Raw genomic sequence first — 21,510 nt, forward strand, 5'->3', positions numbered from 1 at the left:
CCAGAAAGGGATGTAGTGTTAGCAGACGGTGTAGTGGAGGAAACAACCATGTTGGCAATTTGCTGTAGAAGCTCAGGACTCAGGTTGGGAATCGAGTTTTGGTTGGACACTATAGGTGTTGCAGCTGCTGTTTGTGATGCAGAAAAATTGAATGGGTTGGGACGCTTGTCATTAGCATTGATATTGACAGCGGAAGAATCTGAATCAGAATCAGCCATTGGGAAAGTGGATCGATACCTTCGCTCTGATACCATATAGAAAACTAAGAGGATTTGAATATGTTGTTATATTTAATGAAATGGCTGATAGCCAATATATACACAAGTCGGTTATACAGAATCAAGGAGGATCAACTAGAATAAAGTATACTGTTCAACAAACTATACATGGAATAATAACAAACTATTCTTGCTAAAAACTAGGACTTAGTTGCTAAAGGATAAGATCAAAGGTGATCTTCTCCTAACATTTTTTCTTCCAAAACCGATCCAATCCAGACCGCCAACACCCCTACATACATATTGAGATTCCTGCACCAGAATTAAAACAAGCAGTGTAGGAATTAAAATAAATTTATGAATAAAGGTAACGAATATAAGGGTCATTTGTTCAATACAGTATATTTAGTTGATGTTTGTATTTTATTGCATAGTGAACGTTGAATAGCACTTTCACACTTGATATGTATCAGTATATGCATATAAATTCAAATATGGCAGTCGCAATGATCATCATCTTTACTTAATTAATTATCCATCCTAATCGTCTAAACTGTGAATTACTAAATTCAAACACGTCCTTTTACAACAACATTTTATATATAAAGTGTAAAGTTTCGAGATAGGTCATTAGCTTTGTTTGTTAATACATGAATGTTTACTTAAACTAGAAAAGCCACCGTTTTTATTCCAACGTCATAGTCTTGATGAATTGGAGTGGCCTTTCGTTCAACTAGAATTATATTTTCATACACAAAAAGAAAGGCTTAGAATATATCTATCTATCTATCTATATATATCTATCTATATAAACTCTTCAATATTGAGAGCTCATCCCAAGAGAGTGGCAGAAGCCCAATATTAGATTTCAAGTCATGAAAGATCAGGCATCAAAGGGCTTCATGCCTGGGATGAAAAGTGGGAACAGTGACAAGTTCCTTCGTGTTCAGCGTTTTTCTGGTGATAAAGAGAAGGTAAAGATGGTTGGAGCAGATAGGAAGTGCATTTTGAAGGAAGCAGAGAGGGCTGAAAAGCTTATGCATCTCATTTGTTGGGGTCCCAAATAAAATTTTTCTATGTATATGTATTTTGTGTCGTGGAATAGCCTGAAATAACCATATAAGGCATGTACTATATAAGTTTATCAGTAATTGCTAGCCAAGTGCTAGTGTGTATGCTTTATTCAGAGACAGAGCATAAGGGGATGTAGAATATTATGTAGAGTACGCTAGACCAATAATGAACCTCACCATATAATAGCGTTCTCTCATAATTCATAGCTTCTGGAATTCTGTTTTATGGACAGAGATATATTGATAAGAGTGAAAATTTTGTAAAGTCATATTAGAAAAAAGTCTACAATTTTGGGGAGGTAGCTCAATTCCAGTTCTTTACGCCCTCAGTAAATAACTTTATCAAGTTACACATACAAAGCGACTCAAGTACATCACAGTTCTATGCGATTCTTCTGCTTTTTTGAACCTACCACAGCATCAACATTACTGTTATTGACGTAATGACTCTAAAACTTTTTGATTGCGGTCAAATTATAAATATTCTTTTAAAAAATGAAAAAAATTAAATTAAATTAAAGGACCACGGCCCCTCAAGATCAACAAGGTTGCGCCTGTGTAACCAAGCAGGGTCATTCTCATTCCACTTATAAATTTTATTTTATGGTCTTAAGACAAGGTTTACAGGGTTTACATTTGTTATTTAACGTGACACAACAAACTTTTATACACACACAATATTTTGTGGGGCCCACACTTTTTGAAGAAAAAAGAAAAAAAAGAAATTACGACACGCAAAACGAATCTTTATAATATTACATAATCATTATTCCTACCACATAACTATTATAAAACCCAAGGTTTACCTTGTGAGGAAAGCAACAATCGTCCACTTGAGATTTTCCTTTCAAAGTGAGACTATTATCGTAATGTTGGTAGTTAACAAATTAAAAGTAGACTAACATGTTCCTTTGAATTCCACGGTACCTTGCGCTTGCTAAATAGATAAATGCTTGTTTTTTTCAATTCATTGACAAGGCTCACTTGACTGAGAAGAAAACTATTATGCAAATAACAAAAGGGAAAAATATTTTTGCTCAAAAAAATGCCACGTTCACGTAAAAGTAAGTGAATTTTATTATAAAAAGAAGAGAAAAAAATTAATAAAATTCACTTAATTTAATATAAATGTATCGGATAAATATTACTTACTGGAAAAGTAAAAGGATTTGATTTTTCTCATGTTCTATGAGACAATTTGTCTCATGCAACACACACAAAAATAGGTGGAATCCACTAAGAAGGAAAGAGAAAAAGAAAAAAAATGAGTCTCATTCACTTTTATGTGTATTGCATGAGACAAATTATATCATGATAAACACATTTCGCTAAGTAAAATCCATATCAAAATCTTGGTCAAATAATAAAAGATTGAAAAGCATATTTGGTGTTCTGGCAGTAATAAGGAATTTCTCACTGAAACCGCCAAATGGACCGAGTCGCATATGGAATTTCTCAAACCTCTTTTTCATTTTTCAACTTAATATATAAGGGTTTTGTATCTATCATTTAACATGACCACAACAACTTTCCTACACACACAACATTTCGTGGGACCCACAATTTTTGAAACCAAAAAAAAAAAAAAATTCTGGCACGCAAAACGAATCTCTATAACATAACACAATCACTTTTCCTACAACATAACTCTTATTAAACCCAATATATAATACAACAAAGATATGCCATATGTGAATGTGACTGGTCCAAAATCAATCTGCTTTCAGCTCCCTTTCAAGTTTCAACTTTCAACTTTCAACCACAAGTTAGAGAGAGAAATATCAAATACCACAAGAGAGAGGCAAGCTAGCTTCCTCTAACAAGTTGCAAAAATATTGTGACAACATCTTCTGTACATAACTACATAAGTATTTTTAGGGTTAAAAGTTTATCCTATGTGTTTTTAGTAATTTATAATTATGTATTAAAAATAATACATATTTATAATATTAAAATATAATTTTAATATTATAACTAGGGGCATGTTATATTTACAAACTTTTCTGTTTACAAACTACACTAAGTACGACCGGTCCTACTTTAATCATGTAGTGTACGACCGGTCGTACTTAGTGTAATTTGCAAAAAAAAAAATTTATAAACGGATCCTATCTCTTATAACTATGTATTACCCTTAATATATAATTAAAAATTATTAAAAAGACATAAATTACATACTTTAAAAGGAAAAATTATTTTTCCATATTTTTAATATAAATTCAGCAAATCTCAAAGTTTACATAAAATTTAGGATTTTTTTTTTACAGTTATTACAGATAATTATATGTAGTAAGATGAAAATTATGATATTTTTCTAATTTTAATTTATTTCAGGATTATAATAGTCTTTATATTTATAATTTTTAAAATTTCAATACCAAAATAACATCATTTTAAAAATAAATACAAATAACTTATTTGCATTATTTTTTCCTAAAATTTATAGCCTTACTGTTACAAAAGAATTCATGTTCTGATTTGAAAATTCAACCTCGGAAATTGGTCATTTGGTATGACAGCGGGTACAAATTTCAGAGAAAATTATAGTTATTATTTTTATAATTTAGTTTAGAAAACCAGTGTCACTGCCAAATTTCAACGTGTCATTACATCAGCGGCTCCTTCGAAAGTTGACAAAGAAAAGGTTTCAGTTTCTGTTTGAGACTTCACAATGTGGATAAGCTTTTTATTTCTTTTCTTGTGCCTTGTTTCCAACACAAAGTTTGAAAGCAATGCAGGTCTTCTCTGACCTCTGAATTTTGTCCTCCCATGAAGGACACTTTCTGATTCCAATTGCCTCTACACTCTCTCTTGTGTTGCATTTGCATTTCCATTTCCACCGATGGCTGCTCTCACTTCTCTGTCTTTCTCAGCAGTGACTCAATGTTCAGAAAGAAAAGTAACTCTGTCCTCAACTCGTTTCCTTGCTTCTAGTTCCCAGCTCTTTGGTTTTCGGACCCATTTCTCATACCATTATGTGGGTGTTCGAGCTTCCAATTCAACATCTAAGATGGTTATTCAATGCATGTCTTCTGTGACAGGTTCGTGCCTTTGTTTGGTTTTCATATCAAATGTGAGAATAGGGGAATGATTTCTTTAAAGTTTTTGAACATGCTTTTGCTTTGGTTACCTTATGTATGCTATGGTGTGAACAGTTCCACATTAGGTTCTTTCATCCTTCTAAGTTCTAACACATAGTGCCTAAAAGGGAAGAATAAGTAAAAGTAGAAAATAAACCTTATTATTATCAATAGTTGGTCATGGGTTTCTATGTACTTGATCTGCAGATGTTCCCACTGTTTCTGAGACAAAGTTAAATTTCCTTAAGACATATAAGCGACCAATTCCTAGTATCTACAACACTGTGCTGCAGGAGCTCATTGTCCAGCAACATTTAATGAGATACAAGAGATCATATCGTTATGACCCTGTATTTGCTCTTGGTTTTGTCACTGTATATGATCAACTCATGGAAGGGTATCCTAGTGATGAGGACCGAGATGCCATCTTCCAAGCGTACATTCAGGCATTGAAGGAAGATCCAGCAGAATACAGGTTACAAGATTGAGTAATTTAGCTTTCCTTTATTGTTCTTTATTTATTTATTTTTTTGTGATTCCTGCTCTAAACATATGACTCGATGATTGAATAATAATGGCTGTAATCCACTGGAGACTATGTTCACCAGAATCTAGTGGTGTGCTTGAGAATCATATTATTAATCCTGATGGAGTTTTCTGAACAATTCTATTGCAATTGAACTAAGCTACCATCATAGTATTATTAATGTCCTTGATGATTGTTGCAGATTGAAAACTAAAAACTATGAACTTTAATCTGCATACTAAAATATAGTACATTGAACTATTTTTCATAAGGCAAGTATAGTACTTGGTTGCATCTCAAGAAAATGTACCTAAAGGAAATATTTTTAGCAGAAATGAAAGCAGCATTATATATGTCATTTTTTGTTTTCCAGAGGATTTGTATAACTTGCATCTGAGGGTTTATTTAATCTTACATCAAATGATGTTTTATATTACCCTCTACAGAAAAGATGCACAAAAGTTGGAAGAGTGGGCTCGGGCTCAAAACTCAACTTCCCTGGTTGAGTTTTCATCCAAAGAAGGAGAAGTTGAAGGGATTTTAAAGGATATTGCAGAAAGAGCAAGAGGAAAGGGAGAATTCAGTTATAGTCGTTTCTTTGCAGTAGGCCTCTTTCGTCTTCTTGAGTTGGCAAAAGCAACTGAACCAACAATTTTGGAAAAGGTTACCCAATTCATTTAAGGCATCATGGCTTATGATTTGAATTTAACTCAAATAATCATCTTATTATAGTATTTTGCTTTTGCAATTTAAAGTTGAACCTACCAAGTCTAGTTCTCATTTACACAAGTTCTAGCAAACTACAAATCAAGAAATTCCAACATATTTTGAAGTGATCTGTCTTCCTCCAATGAAGGCTCTCAATATCAAGATTGTAAAAGTATCTATTTCATACGTTTAATTAAATGCTTGTAGGATTAATTATCAATTAATGTTTGGTGTCAACCCCACAGCTTTGTGCGGCTTTGAACATTGACAAAAGAAGTGTTGATCGAGATTTGGATGTGTATCGTAATCTGCTTTCCAAGTTGGTTCAAGCAAAAGAGCTGCTAAAGGAATATGTTGCAAGGTAAAACATCAAACCTTTCAATGCCATTCAGTTTTTTTTCTCATCCTCTTTGCTCTCATGGCTTTTCATATGTGATATAATTGTTGAATGTAAAAACTTTAGAATTTTTTTTCCATGCATAGCCATCAGTTTGAAGTGAAGTTGCAAATCTATTAAATATTAATTTGTTTAAGCCCCTAAATTGAACCTTCAACATTCTATTATGAATTTTCTTTTCATATAGAAGAGATCGTAGGCAAAATCTGATATTCCATCTGGTCAATAAAATTCTCAGCCTCCTGAATTTGATACCCTTAGTCTGAATATTTTTTTTCAAGAGTCAAAGTCTAATAGATGTGACAGATTTACAGTTATAGTTATAACTTGCTTGTTTTCCTCAGAAAGATTTTGATTCATTGAAATGATATTTTGCTTCAGGGAGAAGAAGAAAAGAGAAGAAAGGGCTGAACCACAAAAGGCTAATGAGGCCATTACAAAATGTTTAGAATTGTCTGGTCTGTAGTTTTGGTCCTCTGAAACGACCTCCTAGTGAAGATTTCGTATCCTTGACATGCTTTTTCTTGAGCCTGGCACTTTCTATCAGCTTGATTTTGCACTCTGTACTGAGTGTAAATTGTAATCTTCTGTCACGGTGATCCACCTTAATTCTTGTTTCACTAAAAGACCCACAATTAATTCATCCGTCCAACACGATTACAAGTATTATTTTTCTCCTCGCAGTCACAAATGTATTTTGTAGTTCTCAAACACTAGCCCGAAGGCATATATTCTGGCTATCCCTGAATTTTTCATATTTCAGTGTTTGCATGTGTTTATATATATAGTGGGAAAAATATTTCTCAATCAGCTTGAGATAAGTTTATCTCTGGCTATCTCAAAACTACTATGTCGTTTTATTTATTTATTTCCTTATATCAATTGATTCAACTTTGAATGGTTATGATTCTCTTTTTCTCTCTCTTTTTTTATCACTATTGATCCTCTTTGTACGGTTATGATTTAGTAACCGAAGATAAGATTATCTCAAGCAACTTGAGAAACGATAAGCCCATATATATATATATATATATATATAAGAAAGGATCCGTTTACAAACTTTTTTAACAAATTATTACAAATTACACTGTCTTCTCTCGGAAGAATATAGTGTAACTAGTGTTCTCCCGGAGAAACATAGTGTAGTTTGTAAACAAAAAAGTTTGTAAATATAATCTGCCCCTATATATATATATATATATATATATATATATATATATATATATATATATATAAGGTAGGATCTTTTGACACAGGTGTACCTGAGAGCCGTTAGATCAAAAAAGATCAATGACTCTGATTTGTAAGCATGTGATACCATTGATCTTTTTCGATCTAACGGCTATAAGATGATGTGTCAAATTTCAAATTTGATACTGGTGTCAAAGGATCCTACATATATATATATATATATATATATATATATATATATATATATGGGAGAAGTATTTTTCATTTTAAATGACATAAAGTTATGTTATGTTAAGAGAGATATAGACACAAAAAAATATTTTTTTATTTAAAATTTAAATTAAAAAAAATCACCTAATTTCTCTCGTATGATTTCTATTCTTTGTAAAGGTGTTTATCAACCAATCCAAACCGATTCAAACCGCGGAGACCGAACCGAAAAACCGATAACCGAATAAATCGAAAACCGAAAAACCGAAAACCGAAAAAAACCCGCAAATTTTAATTGGATTGGATCAGATTTTGGATGGGTTGATTAAAACCGATCCAATCCAAACCGATCCAATATATTAATTTTATTCTACTTACTTGGGTCTTTTTCCAATTATAACCCACAAATTTTTAAGCCCAAGACCCATTAACTTATCAACTAAACCCAAGAAAAAACTTAATCACATCTCATTAACAAAATTTCATCTATGAAGAGCTTCATATCTCATTGTAAAAAAAAAACTATATTACCGTTTCCTAATGCTTTTGTATTTTAAATAAAAAAAATAAAAATTACAAAATCAATATATACAAAAGATGTTATTTGTACAATAATCATGAAACAAATTTTAGGATTTTCAAAAAACCGAAAATCGATCCAATCCAAACCGAAAAAAATTGGATTGGATCAGATCGGATTTGAAAAAAAAAATTAAACCGAATGGATGATACATGATCAAACTGAAAGGATTAGATCGGATGAATTTTGCTTCCAAAACTGATCCAATCCAGACCGCGAACACCCCTAATTCTTTGTGTCTATCTCTCTTAAAATGACATAACTTATGTTATTTAAAATGACATACAAAAAGCCCTGTATATATATATGGGTTTTGTAAGAGTTATGTTGTAGGAAAAATGATTGTGTACTGCAGTATCCGAATACTTTATTAAAAGTATCCGAATACTTTTCTTCAACATCAAGTATTCGAATACTGAGACAAAAAGTATCTGAATACTACTTAAAAGTATTCGAATACCACCTGACCAACTGGAACAATGTACATATACAACAATTCTAAAGATTTCCAGTATTAAACTTGATTGAGCTATCTTTGTAATGCCACTAGTTTCATGCTCAAAGGATTTGTATAACTAAAGTTATGCTCATTTTAAGTAAACTAGTCAAAAACAGAGTTTATGACAGAACAGTCATGTTCACGAGATTTCTGGGAGCATTATCCTTGACTAAAAATTATGAAAATTTCCAGAATGAATGTTTATCAAGATAGCTTTCAAGGACCACTGGTCTCACTTAAAAATGATTTCTGTAACTCAAGATATGCGTAAAACAATTCAGATGTGTCAGAAATCAACATATAAGTGAACAACTATAGATATAATCATGTGCCATTCATAATTTTCAACATTTAAACCAAGCACATACGATTTTATCCATTACCTAAGGCCTAAAGGATATATACCTCATATTCATTGGATTCACATGTGAATAAGCATAAGAGGTAATGATATTTGATACCTTGGCCCTTGTAATCAAGTGAAGACTTTTTCTAACCCATTGCTTCTCTCTTTGGATTTTGAACCTTTAGGTTCCACCTTGCGCATGTGAGAAGCTTTGGCTGTAGTTCCATTACTTCTTTGATTGATAATTCCATCATTGGACATAGGAAGCATTTTCCTTGATGATTCCTTTTTCTCCTGACCTTTTTGTCCATCATTTTGAATAATTTTTTGCACACTCGAAATGCTAGGAGGACTTTTTGGTACCCATTTCATCTTCGATCCTTGAGGGTTAGGAATAACATTTATAGAATTTTTGACAACCCAAACCGATTTATTTCTCAAACAAGAATTTCTTCTATGATAGCACAAATGAGAAATATGTCATACTTTACCACAATAATTACATACAGTGTGTTTGCAAGATAACTTGTTCTCAACTTTCAAATTTCTGACTTTCTTGCTATTATCATTATCCAAACTATTATTTCCACAATCATTTATAGGTTTTCCATGTACAAAAGTATCATTATTATTTTCATTTTCAAACATGGAATATGAGCATATAGGATTATCAATTATGGAAAATTTGGATGATAGTTCTTCAACTTGATTATCAACATCAATGCAATTTTTAAGAATGGTTGAGGATTCATAATTCAAGGATATGTTCTCTTCTTGAAAATCATATATATTTTTTAAAGATTCAATTTGATTTTCAATGAAGCAAATACTTTGTATTGAAGCCAAATTTCTATTTTCAAGTTCAACAAGCTATCATTCAAATCATCGTACGCACATTGCAAATTATCATGTGAAGGATTATAATCAAGGTTTACCTCAAGTTGAATGTCATCATTGTCACAAAGAGGTTTTGAGCTTCTTTGATCCCTTTCGATCCCTTATTGAGTGCATTTATCATCTTTTTCTTCTTCCAATGGATTTTGCAATTCTTGCTCTCTATATGCATCTTTATGCACAGAATCATCATTGACAAGATAGATAGCAATAAGAGTATCTCATATATCTTTAGCATTTATGCAATGTTTAATCTTAGCATATGCATCATCATATACACTTTTTCTAAGCATTTGCATAGCCTCAAGATTGAAGACAAAACATCTTTTATTGAAATCATTCATGCATTCTTCTATTTTCAACGAAAAACCTTCATCTACAACATGCCACATATAAAGATGAATTGATTGAACAAAAACTTCCATTCTTTTTACCCAATATTCAAAATCCTCACCATCAAAGAATGGTGGTTTATCACATTCAAAGCCTTGCATTTTTTTGTTTGATTTAAAATTAAATTATATTGGAAGCCCCAAAAAGGATCTTTAACTCTAGGTGGTTAAACCTCTAACTGAGCACTAGGCTTTGATACCACTTGTTAGGAATGTGGCTTCCATACTCAAGAGGGGGGGGGGGTGAATTGAGTATTACAAAATTTTCGCAAAAGACCCCTTCTAGTTTCTAAATAATTATTTCAAGCAAACTTTGATATGTGGAAATCTAATCAATACATTCAGACAATCCATAATATATAATATATCACAATTATAGAACTTATACTAGCACATACAAGATATCAAATAAGGAATTAGAGTGCTAGAAATAAAGAGTTTAGAGTTTAGAGAATTGCTAACACAATATATCCTGGTTTGGTCACCACCACTTGTGACCTACGTCCAGACTGAAGCCGCTCGATCAACTCTTTCACTAATGGTCAAGCTTCACGGGTGCTTGACAAACCTTTACAATCTTCCAAGATTTCGGGTTCTTGGATACCTTTCAATCTCCAAGTTTACGGGTACTTGGTAACCTTACAATTTACTCCAAATTTACTTAGGTATTTGGCTACCTATCAAACAATGGGTCTCACAATCCTTTCAACTCAAGAATACAAGAAGGGGAATATTAGGAAATGAATATATACTCTCAAAGTGTGGATATACAACTTGAAGCACTATGGGTATATGGATTTTCAAGATATGAGCTCAAATATATTTGATCTTTGAAAGATATGAAAGAATATGCAAATGATAGTGTAGAAGCTCTCAAATCATCCTTAAGATGGGTAGGAATGGTGATCTCTTCGTTTTAGGGTCATAAGGAATGTATTTATAGTGTTTCCATTGAAAACTAGCCGTTTATGACCGTTTTATGCATTCTGCCCAGTAAGTATTCAAATACTTTTTGTGTGGTATTCGAATACTTCATTTATAGTCGTTTATGGCCGTTATAGGCCTTCTGCCCAGCAAGTATTCGAATACTTTTCGTGTGGTATTCGAATACTTAATAAGGTATTCGAATACTGCATCAGGTATTCGAATACTTTATTGACAGCAAGGTCACTGTTTCGTATTTTGGGCATAACTTGAGTTATACTTGTCGGATTGATGTGATATTGGTCTAGTTGGAAAGATAAAAAAAGATCTACAACTTTTATGAAGAACACAAGATCCAAATCCATCATCTTAGATACGAAAAGTTGTATGGAAGACAGCAGAAAAATTAAGCAACAGATTTTTGGTTCAAATGTGTTCTAGCTTGCTTCCAACCACTTTTTGTGAAAGATCTTGACTTGATAAATATGTTTTGAAGTTATAAAATATGTCAAAGATCTTTTCCTTGGATTTTTCAAATTTCTTTCAAGTATATAAAGATTATGATTATGCAATTTGAAAAACACGTTTACTTTGAGAAAAACTTTGAGCTTATGCAATGCAATCTACCATATACCTTCACATATATTCTAAGTCCTAAAGATATATTCCAAATATGATTTTAGACTTAGCTTCATGTCTTGTGTCTTGGATCTTTTCTTGAACTTGATGCGTTGACTTGTTGAATATGACAATGCTTGGCACTTTGTTGGTTTTGATCATTTTTCACCATGGTTATGATAGTGAGCTTTTCTTAGATGTTGTTCATGGTTAATTGTCTTTGATCTTAGTGTTTCTTTTCTAATTATTCCTTGTTGCTTTTGATCCAATGATTTTGCTACTTTGATATGACATCACTCTTCTTGTGTGACTACATCATACATCTTCAATATCCACATTGGTTGATGCTTTTTGCTCTTGATCAAAGCTCTTCTCTTTTTGTTGTTGCCACTTTGTTATCATCAAAACATACCTTGTATCTACGAAATGATGAATGCAAACCTCTATATATATATATATATATATATATATATATATATATATATATATAAAGACAATTGAAAATTTCTATCATATAAATCGTATTTATAAAATATTATATTAATATACAATTATTTAGCATTTCATTGATATATATATATAAAGATTAACATAATATATGGTTTTGAAATATATGAAAATAAAAATTATTTGATTTTTTTTTGTTTAATTTTTATAAAATTTGACACCAAAAAACTATATTTTACATTAAATTATTAAGAGGAAGGTTATACTTATAATCTATTTTCGTTTACAATTTCTTACAATCACATTTTAACCGATGATTTCCGTTAATAAATTATAATTGTGAGATTCACGAAAATTAACAATTAAAATATAATGTAAGAGATTGTAAACAAAAATAGATTGTAAGTATATTATTTTTAAATTATTAAATTAAATGATGTAAACACATCTCATCTCCTTTGCACAGACACTAATTTATACTAAGGGAAGGATATTGTGAGAATCAAATTGTGTTACTACCAAGTGACTACCAATCAATCTTACCGTTAGATCGATTATATTGATCCAACGATTATATTTATTTCCATCTTTGTATGGTCATGATTTTTCAAATTTAATACTTTATATTTATTTTCATCTTTGTATAGTTATGATTTCTCATATTTAATGCTTTTACTTTAAACATGGGGAATCATGACCATACAAAGATGGAAATAAATATAACCGTTGGATCAACATAAATCGATCAAACGGTGAGATTGATTGATAGTCACTTGGTAATAACACAACTTGGTTGTCACAATATCCTTCCCCTTTTTACTAAAGAGTCCTTTATACTATTTTTATTATAATATTATTGTAGGATCCTCTATTGTTCTTTTGTTAGAGAGATTACTGGTGAATTAGCGATTTCGGGCGGCCTTACTTTGCTTCCCTCCTCCAAAGCCACGCAGATGTATATTAAAAAGAGCATATTCAATTTGAACTTCCCCCATTTGTGTAATTACGAGAGGAACGCAATGTGCACCAAAGTACACTATCCTTGTCACATTCTAATGAATTAAATGGCCGATCAAACAAAATGAATTGAAAACTTTTTGGATAATTTTCCTTAATTAATTACTATATTAATCTAGACCCTAGTTTTTTGACGCCACAGAAGAAATCAGAAAGGATTCTCACTACATGCCTAGCTTGAACACCGACACTGAAGGCCTGCCACAGGTGGAGCAGAATACAAATCTATGTATTTCAGCTCTAAGAACGTTTAGAACAAAGCAATTATTGAATCTCAATTCTTAATTACAAGTTTGCAGACATAGCGCTGCTAGAATTGAGCAAATAGGTGATGCAATTGAAAGGGGCAACGACAAATATTTGTAAGGACTTAACAGGTAGGGATTGGGCAGGTAATGTCAACTGCATAACACTAAAGAATGGCTTAATAGTGACAGATCTAACTAAGATGCGCAAGATCTACCTCATCTGGGATTTTAAATGTATCTGCAGCACCAAATTTCCGAAATTCATCTGCTAGAGAGTCTTCATCATCACTATCATCTTCCTCAGGATCATTATGCGATGGTGATGACCGATCATACACACTTTTAGCTTTGGAATCATGAGTTGCAAGCATGTTGACCTGGCCATGGTGAGAAATCTCTACCACAACAGTATCATCGTCAACTGGTAGGGGTTGCTTCCAAGGTTCCCCATCAATCCTCATGAATGTATGATCTGCTGCTCCTTTGTGAAACTCAAAGCGGATTCGGTGTGCCTAATGCCAACATAATTTCAAGACATTATTAAATTTTAAAACTAAGAAAAAAAATTAATAATTGGTACAAAAACTTAATTATATGTGAGCGAATTTTAATATTTCCAGAATAAAATTTAAGAAAAATGTGTTCTGAGAATCAAAAGGTACAAGTGCAAATGTGTATCCAATATTTCAATGTATCAACATGCCTGAGCAAGGCGAGTTCCATGTCCTTTTGGAGCAAGCAAAACAAGCCCATGCCAGGCATCTATAAAACCAACAACCTCTATAAGGCCATCATCTACATATGGAGGTGTCCAATCTCTCTGCATTCAATCAAAATAGCATACTTAGATTTTTTATTTATTTTTTTTGACAAAAAGATTGCATAAAAATATGTTATTTAGTACTAATACTACTACTAGTAGAGTAGTACTTGACCTCAAAACTTACTGGTAAAAAGTTACTAAATAAAATAATTCAGAAGTAGCTTATGAAATTTACATCACGCTGCTTCTTCCTGTTTGGTGTACCCCATGGATTCAATCCACCGGAAAAGCTAGGCAAGTTAAGACATACAATTGACCGGATGCTGCATATAAAATGGAAATAGGGTTAATAAACAAATATTAGATGTTATTCAAGAAGCAAACAGGAGCAGAAAGAACAGCAGGTGGACAAGAAGGAAAGTTGATTTAAATGGCCTTTTTACTTTAAAATATCCGTACTCAAGAAGTTGTCAATATGATGAGACATTAATCATCCAACAATTAACAAGAGCATCAATGATAAAAGCAATGAAGTTTTGAATAAAATTGAATGGGCAATAGTGTTGGAAAGCTATCAAAGCTTAGTTAAGTGTGGCTTTGGGTCTTTGCCCTTTGGCATTTCAAAAATGCAGGCATTTTCCTGCTGACCTGAATTTTGTTTTACCTTCCCTTTTCTGCTTTGCTAAATATATATGGCAATCAGCTCGTAGCTTAATTGACACTGGCACAAGTTTTTAAGACTCTAGTATGATGTCGATGTTAGAGGTTCAATCCCCCACTAGACTATCTTTTCCCCTCCACTACTCAAGAGCTTACACCTCCAATAAAACCCAAAAAAAGAAGATATATATGCGTGTACAGAATGATTTACCTGGAAGGTATGTGCAAGTCTTCCCAATGACCATGCCTTTTCATGACTTTCACTTTTGCAAGATGTGCTATGTTCCTGCATTAGAAGATCAAATTACATTTACTTAACTGGTTAAGTAAAAAATATATATTGAAAAAAATGCTTAAGATGGACCTGTGAAGGATTGATATTGTATGCGTAGTTTGTGCATATGCGTGTGCATTTGACCAATCTAAACTAGCATTATAAGAAAAGAAGGGAAAAGAAAAGAACTACGTAAACATTCAAATTGCTAGACCTGTTCTCAGTCTCCTATAGTAAGCACCGTATTTACAAGTTACAGCCATTTATATTATTTAAATTGACATCTGAACAGAAGGAAAAATCCTAAAAGAATTCTCTAATTATGATATTTTGATGAAAATAGGTTTCTCATGTGTACATTCCAATCTATGGACTAGCAAAAATAGCAAAAAAAATAGCTATTGCTTTTAATTTTATGATTTCATTGGTTAGAATTAAAACTAAATAAAATGGTATTTAGAGGAATCCAAAGAATGCTGTCATACTGATGCATGATGCAGTGACAGAGTATTTCTGTAGCTTCTTAGTTCCACTCACGGGCCAGCACCATTATCAAAGCCCATACCTTCCTAAAAGGTGAGATGCCTACCTGGTAAATGGGTTAGTGAAACTGGAATTCTGAAAAATATGCTCAGTTGATCCTGGGACATCAGGGGATGCAGGCATGACCCACTGTGAAGATGGGATTGCAGTATATTTTAGAATTCAGTGTTTCCTCTAGCATAATAGGATATCCACGGACGGTTCATATAGGGAATAATTAGGCCACCAACAAAGATATCACGTGCTTTTTAGATTTAGAAAATGCTATCTATCAAGCTTTAGAAATTTCTAAATATAGGGAATGTTGATAATGTTGATAATCTATTCCCTGAGCTTATCATTAACAACTGTACCTTGTCGCTGTTGAAGCTGCACTAAGTAGTGCCAACTTAACTATTGAATTAACATATTTATAGATGTATGGAGAACTCAGCATACTGACGATTCATAAGCCAAAACAGTAAAATTGAATTCAAGATACCTTTATATTTAGGGAACCAGTTGGAAGATGCCCATTTAACTAATTCCAAGAAATAGATTTCTAATGGGACTTACGTTGCATATACTTTCATGAATGTAAATGGACCTATATTAAATGGTTCATGAATTTAATGAGGTGGGCAAAAACAACCTAAAATCATAAAAGGAAAACAAACAAATCCTTTGTCCAATCAATGATACATCTACATGAACTGACCTGGAAGGAGGATGGAATAGAGGAGCAAAAAACCATCCTTGCGTGCACCCAAGCTTAGCATAAGTACTCTGACATGATTGAAATCAGAATAACAAAATCAATCCCAAAAAAATAGAGGATGAAAGTACATCTCGGTGGTCTAAAACTATATACGCTTTCCAATCAAGAGTGAGAAAGTCAAAGCAGTATTTTTACCTTCTGCACAATGCTTTTATGTATTCACTATGATTGCTGCAGAAACAATAGCATACCTGATTAATCAACTGGTTTTTGAATTTCTCGGGATGCAATTTTCGTTCAGAATGAAATGCATAAGACACTTGAGCATCCATTCCTACAGTCAGGAGTCATGGACATTTTAACAACTGTTGAAGTAAGATGGATTTATAGAATGAGGGAAAAAAAAGCTCCCCTAATAAGTTTTACGAGAAGCTAAAAATAATCAAGCTAAAAACAATCAACAATTATGATGAAAGCAATCAATAAATTTTACTTAATCAGCATGCTAATATAACATCACACAAATTAGGTTTCCGTCATTACATATCCATACTTTTCAGCTTGTGTAAAAAGGTTAAAGTTTTGTTGCTAATTTAAACTGGATTTTTCGCTGTCATAATTTGATAATACTTTACCAAGATCAAAGGATGTAAAACAGACAAAATTAAATATTATAATGAAGTGCCAGCTAAATCAACTAATTCTTCGTAAGTGGAGAATGAAATTATATAACCAGCAAGGTAAAGTTCAAGTATAGAAGTACCCAGGAAAAGCAATTCTTACCCATGCTGAAGTAATTCCAAAATCCCCCACGAAAAGTATGGCAACCTTCCTGAGGAGCAGTAAGAAACAACCACACAAGGAATGATGAGTAGAAAAGAAGTCAAAACTTGTAAAAACTCAAATTGAAACAAAACATTTTTGAACAACAACTGTCACCCCTCAGTTTTTACTATGTAAACTCCGTTAGTTAAAAGAAGGATAAAATATTAAAATGTGCAGATATTTTATTGTACATGATTGTGGAAAACAAGGCTCGTGGCCATAATAATTCAAAATAAAAATTTCACCCCCATAGTAGGTATAATTGTAGATACAAACCCTATATCATCCATACATTCTTCCAAGAACTTGCCAACCATTATAGCTATGCCAAATCTCACTTAAATCAGAAAATATAGCATATGAAACTCAAGGTACCTTACCTTGAAATTCCTGAAGTCGCAGCATCATCCAGTAACCATGAACCAGATGTAGTATAAGATTGCAAAATAGTGAATGGTTTAATGTCTTACCATATTAAGTTCATCTGCCTCAGATACACGATGGAAGGCATGCAAAGAATGCGGTAACTCAAGAGGTGCAATTGGATCACAGGGACCTTCTTTCGGAACCCTCATCCGCATAAGAATGTGCCAGCTAAGGATTTAGAAAAACAAACACCATTTATCAGCAGACAGCATTCAGTGTAAGAAATCTACAAAAAAATCTGATAAAGATCTTGAACAAATTGTAGCCCTTAAACAATCATCATATATTTGCTTTGGATTAAGGAGGATTAAGGACGGGAGTCAGTAAGGGACAAAATCAAAACTCCAAACAAGAAACAAAGCAGTCCTACAGTCCTGCTAAACTAGAGCAACCACTAAAATGCCCCATATGAGAACAAAATAATGAATAAAAGATAGTGAACGACGATAATAATATTAAACAACAGCTAGCATGATTAGTTTAAGATTAACAATGTATGTGAACGCATCACAGAAGAAAATATCATATGTATCCACAAAATGAAAATTAAATTAGTAAATCAAAAAGGAAATCATAAGTTTTCAATTGATTTTATAGTAACTGGTACTGCAGCTACCACAACTATACTGTCATTAACCCTGCTCAAAATAAATTCAGGATTGTAATCATAAACTGGCAACTTTTGTATAATTATATTCAATAAAAAGGACACCTGAAGTATTTCCTGAATAAAAGGAAGGAAATGGAACCATAAAGATCATGTGAGTTATTTAAGTAGCAGAACAACAAAATAATACTTAATTATAAGACGAAATAGGGCCAAAATTCATTACTTGTCTATTTTTATTTCCTTAGCTTTCATTACTTGATCTAGAAATGACTCAACCGAGTGTTCGTCTGTTCCTGGGTTCTTCTTCCCCTGTAATAAAGCAGCAGAAATTAATTTCAATCATTTTTTTTGTGGTACTTTTCTGATAATATCTATTATCACAGTCACAGCTATTACTGCAAGCTTCCTCAAATATTATTTGAAATTGAAGGACATCGTAGGAACCACAATCTTTAGGTATACAAGAAAACAATTGATGGTAATTAAAAAAGAAAAAAAAAAAAACTAGTAAATGGTGACTGGAAAAAATTCAGGAATAAACCAGCATAATATGCTCATCTTAAAGAGCATCCAGTCAAGCAAGGAACAGGTATCAGGACAATTAAAACCTTTTATGTGAAAACTGCAGCTCGTAAACTATCAAGTCGTGGCAGAGTCAGCATAATGTCTTACATGTACTTCAAAGTTTCAATAAAAGCAAAGAATAGAGAACTGCAATTTCCTACCCAACCAAATGCAAATGGTAGATTATTCCCTGTGCCCAATGGAACCGTGGCTATGGGTGGAGGATGAGATAATTTGAGATCACAAACAACTCCAAGTAGCCAGCCAGCTGTTCCATCACCCCCTGCAACCTAAAGTCAAGGTACATATAAAAAAATCAACCAAAAAACAAAACCACAATTTGCATATAAAATTGCTTAAAGAAAACCCCAATGTCTATTGAAACATCAACTCATCAAAAAGAGTCTCAACTCACAATTAATCTCAACCTCTCCATAGTCCTAATAGCAAATTGATCACCCTGAAGCTTGAGGTTTTCCAAATTAGCATAGATTCTGCTCAGAACCTTATCAGGAGCCTCTTCCCCTAAATCAAAAACCTAAAAATCAAACGAACTCCTCAGCCCTGCATATCAAGATCACGAACTCGAAGATTCTAGAAAGATCGCAGATTAACAGCACCTGATTTTTGTTAAGAAGAGCACGATACGTTCTCAAGAGGTCCCCTCCCAGCTGACCACCACTCTTTGAGTTAACGAAAACGAGCACCGGACACTTCGGTCCATCACGATCGATCTCGCTATCCTCAACCTCAGACTCCGGCACGAGCACGTGCTTCGGGATCCCAAAGGTCTTCAAGAAGTTGGAGTCGGAGTTGCGAGAAGCCATGGTCGCATTCAGCTGCAACACTGAAGAGAGATTGCGAGTACAGAGATTAACAAGTGATTCGAAAGCATAATTACTGCAAGTTATTCTCAAATTCAGCGACGATCAATAATTGTGGATAATAATATGAAGTGATTGAGCATTGAAAGTGCTTAGGATGCAAAACTCCGCTAGTCAAACGTGATTTTGAAGAAGAGTGATTGTGAGGTTGAGTTATGCATCTGAACTGGAAACGCGAAGGTGATTACCTGGAGATGAGAATCTCGGTTGAGATCTGAGAGGTGTGAAAGTGTGATGATGCAGAAGCAGAATTGATATTCAGAGAAAACGGTAAGGGTCAAGTTGACTCGGTCGGGTATTCAAAGCCATAAAGGCGAGGGGAATGAGAATGGGAAGATACAGTTACATTCGCGGGTCCCCTTGCTATTTGTTTTGGTGTTTTGATATGCTTGTTTTCCCCCCATTTGAGGGAGAAACATGCCACACCCGTAACGATAACAACCATGATTTGTTGGGGAAGTATTGGTAACGGTATACAAATTTTGTATACAAAACAACTACTGATACACTCTTGATTGATTGAAGTACGCAAATCATATCCAGTGTAGTTTATAAGAGTTATAAACAAAAATTTTGTAAATATAATCTTTCCCATGATTTGTTATTGGAACTTACCTTTTTCAATGCCGCTACCGGCTACGCTATACTTATGAGATGACACTTCAAAATATCTAATGTATGGTGACCGACACTTTATGACACTCTCTGATATTCCTACCCTGCATGACACTTCAACACAGGTTGAGATACTCAAAAAAAGTTTGAATGTTGCGTTGCGTTTTTAATTCCAAGTATTAAATTCGTTAGATTACGACATTCTATTGAGTTTAATATAAATATATGAGATATCTTATATTTATTTGTAAAATTTATAGATATTATAAGTTTAACTTTATTTTTATGTTAATTATTAAATATTAAATATAATATTCATTACATAAATTAAAAATATTATGTAATATTAAAACGTGTCTTAACATGTCGAAATCTAAACTTTTTTATAATTATCATATCAAAATATCGTGTTATGTATATCCCGTGTAACGTGTTAGTGCAACATAGCACTACACAATTGCAAAGGTACGTTATTATATAATCATTTTATCTAAACAGATAAACAGGTTGTACTTTTATTTTTTTTATCTATTAGTTATTTAATTATTCAAATTAAATGTGTCTATCAATTTATATTTGTGTATTTATCACTACAAGAAAAGTGGGCAATGCCGTCGGATATATTCAGGCGGTTACTAGGAAACCGCCTTCGATGAAACAATGCAGGCGGTTTTGCAAGCGGAAAAATTGACCGTCGAAAATTTGTAGAACAACCCGTCGGAATACTGGCGTTTAATCGTAACCGCCCCAGTATGAAGGTTTTCTGAGGCGGGTAAGGCCGCGTTTGTTCTCAACCGTCATCGATTATGCAGAAAGCAAAGGCGGTTTGGTTGTCGGCTTTGGGAAGGCGTCGTTCTTATTGGTAATACATAGGCGTCGTTCTTATTGGTAATACATAGGCGCTTGAAATCAAACCGCCCTGAAACGAATTTTGGAGGCGGAATTTGGTAAACAAAGGCGGTTTTGTTAATAAAGAAGCATCTGTACGTAACGTTTTATTTTATCTTTTGATTTTGACTGATAATTTTGATGGAAAATTACCAAAATATCATGTTATTTCAATTTTTTTATAAATTTGTTGGAGAAAAACACACTTAATGGTGGGACTACATATTACTTATTAAAGTGAAAAACATGAAAATCCAACGGAAGGCGTAATTATGCAGAAGGTTCGATTATAATGTATGAACCATTATTAATTTCAATTTTTCAAATATTTGCGTGAACAAAATATTTCTTGTATATATAAGTTGTGTTTGATATAGTAAAAATATATTATTA

The 21,510-nt window shown here is 32.9% G+C and overlaps 2 protein-coding genes across 2 annotated transcripts; one reads left to right on the forward strand and one right to left on the reverse strand.

The window, feature by feature from the left end:
* The first annotated feature begins 3,989 nt into the window (after nucleotides 1-3,989).
* Nucleotides 3,990-6,906, forward strand: LOC133292333 (protein THYLAKOID FORMATION1, chloroplastic-like). The gene is made up of 5 exons (XM_061490741.1): nucleotides 3,990-4,332; nucleotides 4,579-4,846; nucleotides 5,344-5,560; nucleotides 5,851-5,966; nucleotides 6,384-6,906. Exons 1-5 carry the CDS (start codon nucleotides 4,134-4,136, stop codon nucleotides 6,466-6,468), a joined length of 885 nt encoding a protein of 294 aa, XP_061346725.1. The 5' UTR covers nucleotides 3,990-4,133; the 3' UTR covers nucleotides 6,469-6,906.
* A 6,390-nt stretch (nucleotides 6,907-13,296) lies between these two features.
* LOC133292324 (diacylglycerol kinase 5-like) lies at nucleotides 13,297-20,009 on the reverse strand. The gene is made up of 13 exons (XM_061490725.1): nucleotides 19,803-20,009; nucleotides 19,351-19,577; nucleotides 19,146-19,268; nucleotides 18,892-19,020; nucleotides 18,390-18,475; nucleotides 17,601-17,724; nucleotides 17,089-17,137; nucleotides 16,557-16,639; nucleotides 16,306-16,373; nucleotides 15,003-15,077; nucleotides 14,367-14,454; nucleotides 14,072-14,188; nucleotides 13,297-13,880 (listed from the first exon to the last, which is right to left on the reverse strand). The coding sequence occupies exons 2-13, from the start codon at nucleotides 19,555-19,557 to the stop codon at nucleotides 13,560-13,562; spliced, it is 1,470 nt and encodes a 489-aa protein (XP_061346709.1). The 5' UTR covers nucleotides 19,558-19,577; nucleotides 19,803-20,009; the 3' UTR covers nucleotides 13,297-13,559.
* Nucleotides 20,010-21,510: the final 1,501 nt, after the last annotated feature.

This window comes from Gastrolobium bilobum, unplaced genomic scaffold (assembly GCF_033153095.1).
Source record: "Gastrolobium bilobum isolate Gb01-03AN ecotype WA unplaced genomic scaffold, APGP_CSIRO_Gbil_v1 utg2134, whole genome shotgun sequence".
In the NCBI taxonomy this organism is placed as follows: Eukaryota; Viridiplantae; Streptophyta; class Magnoliopsida; order Fabales; family Fabaceae; genus Gastrolobium; species Gastrolobium bilobum.

Coding starts and splice junctions, on each gene's coding strand:
- LOC133292333 (XM_061490741.1), top strand. CDS start 4,134: ATGGCTGCTCTCACTTCTCTGTCTTTCTCAGCAGTGACTCAATGTTCA. Junction 4,333..4,578: donor ATGCATGTCTTCTGTGACAG/GTTCGTGCCTTT, acceptor CTTGATCTGCAG/ATGTTCCCACTGTTTCTGAG. Junction 5,561..5,850: donor AACCAACAATTTTGGAAAAG/GTTACCCAATTC, acceptor TCAACCCCACAG/CTTTGTGCGGCTTTGAACAT.
- LOC133292324 (XM_061490725.1), bottom strand. CDS start 19,557: ATGGCTTCTCGCAACTCCGACTCCAACTTCTTGAAGACCTTTGGGATC. Junction 14,189..14,366: donor ACAGGAAGAAGCAGCGTGAT/GTAAATTTCATA, acceptor GATTGAATGCAG/AGAGATTGGACACCTCCATA. Junction 13,881..14,071: donor ATGGAACTCGCCTTGCTCAG/GCATGTTGATAC, acceptor TGTTGGCATTAG/GCACACCGAATCCGCTTTGA.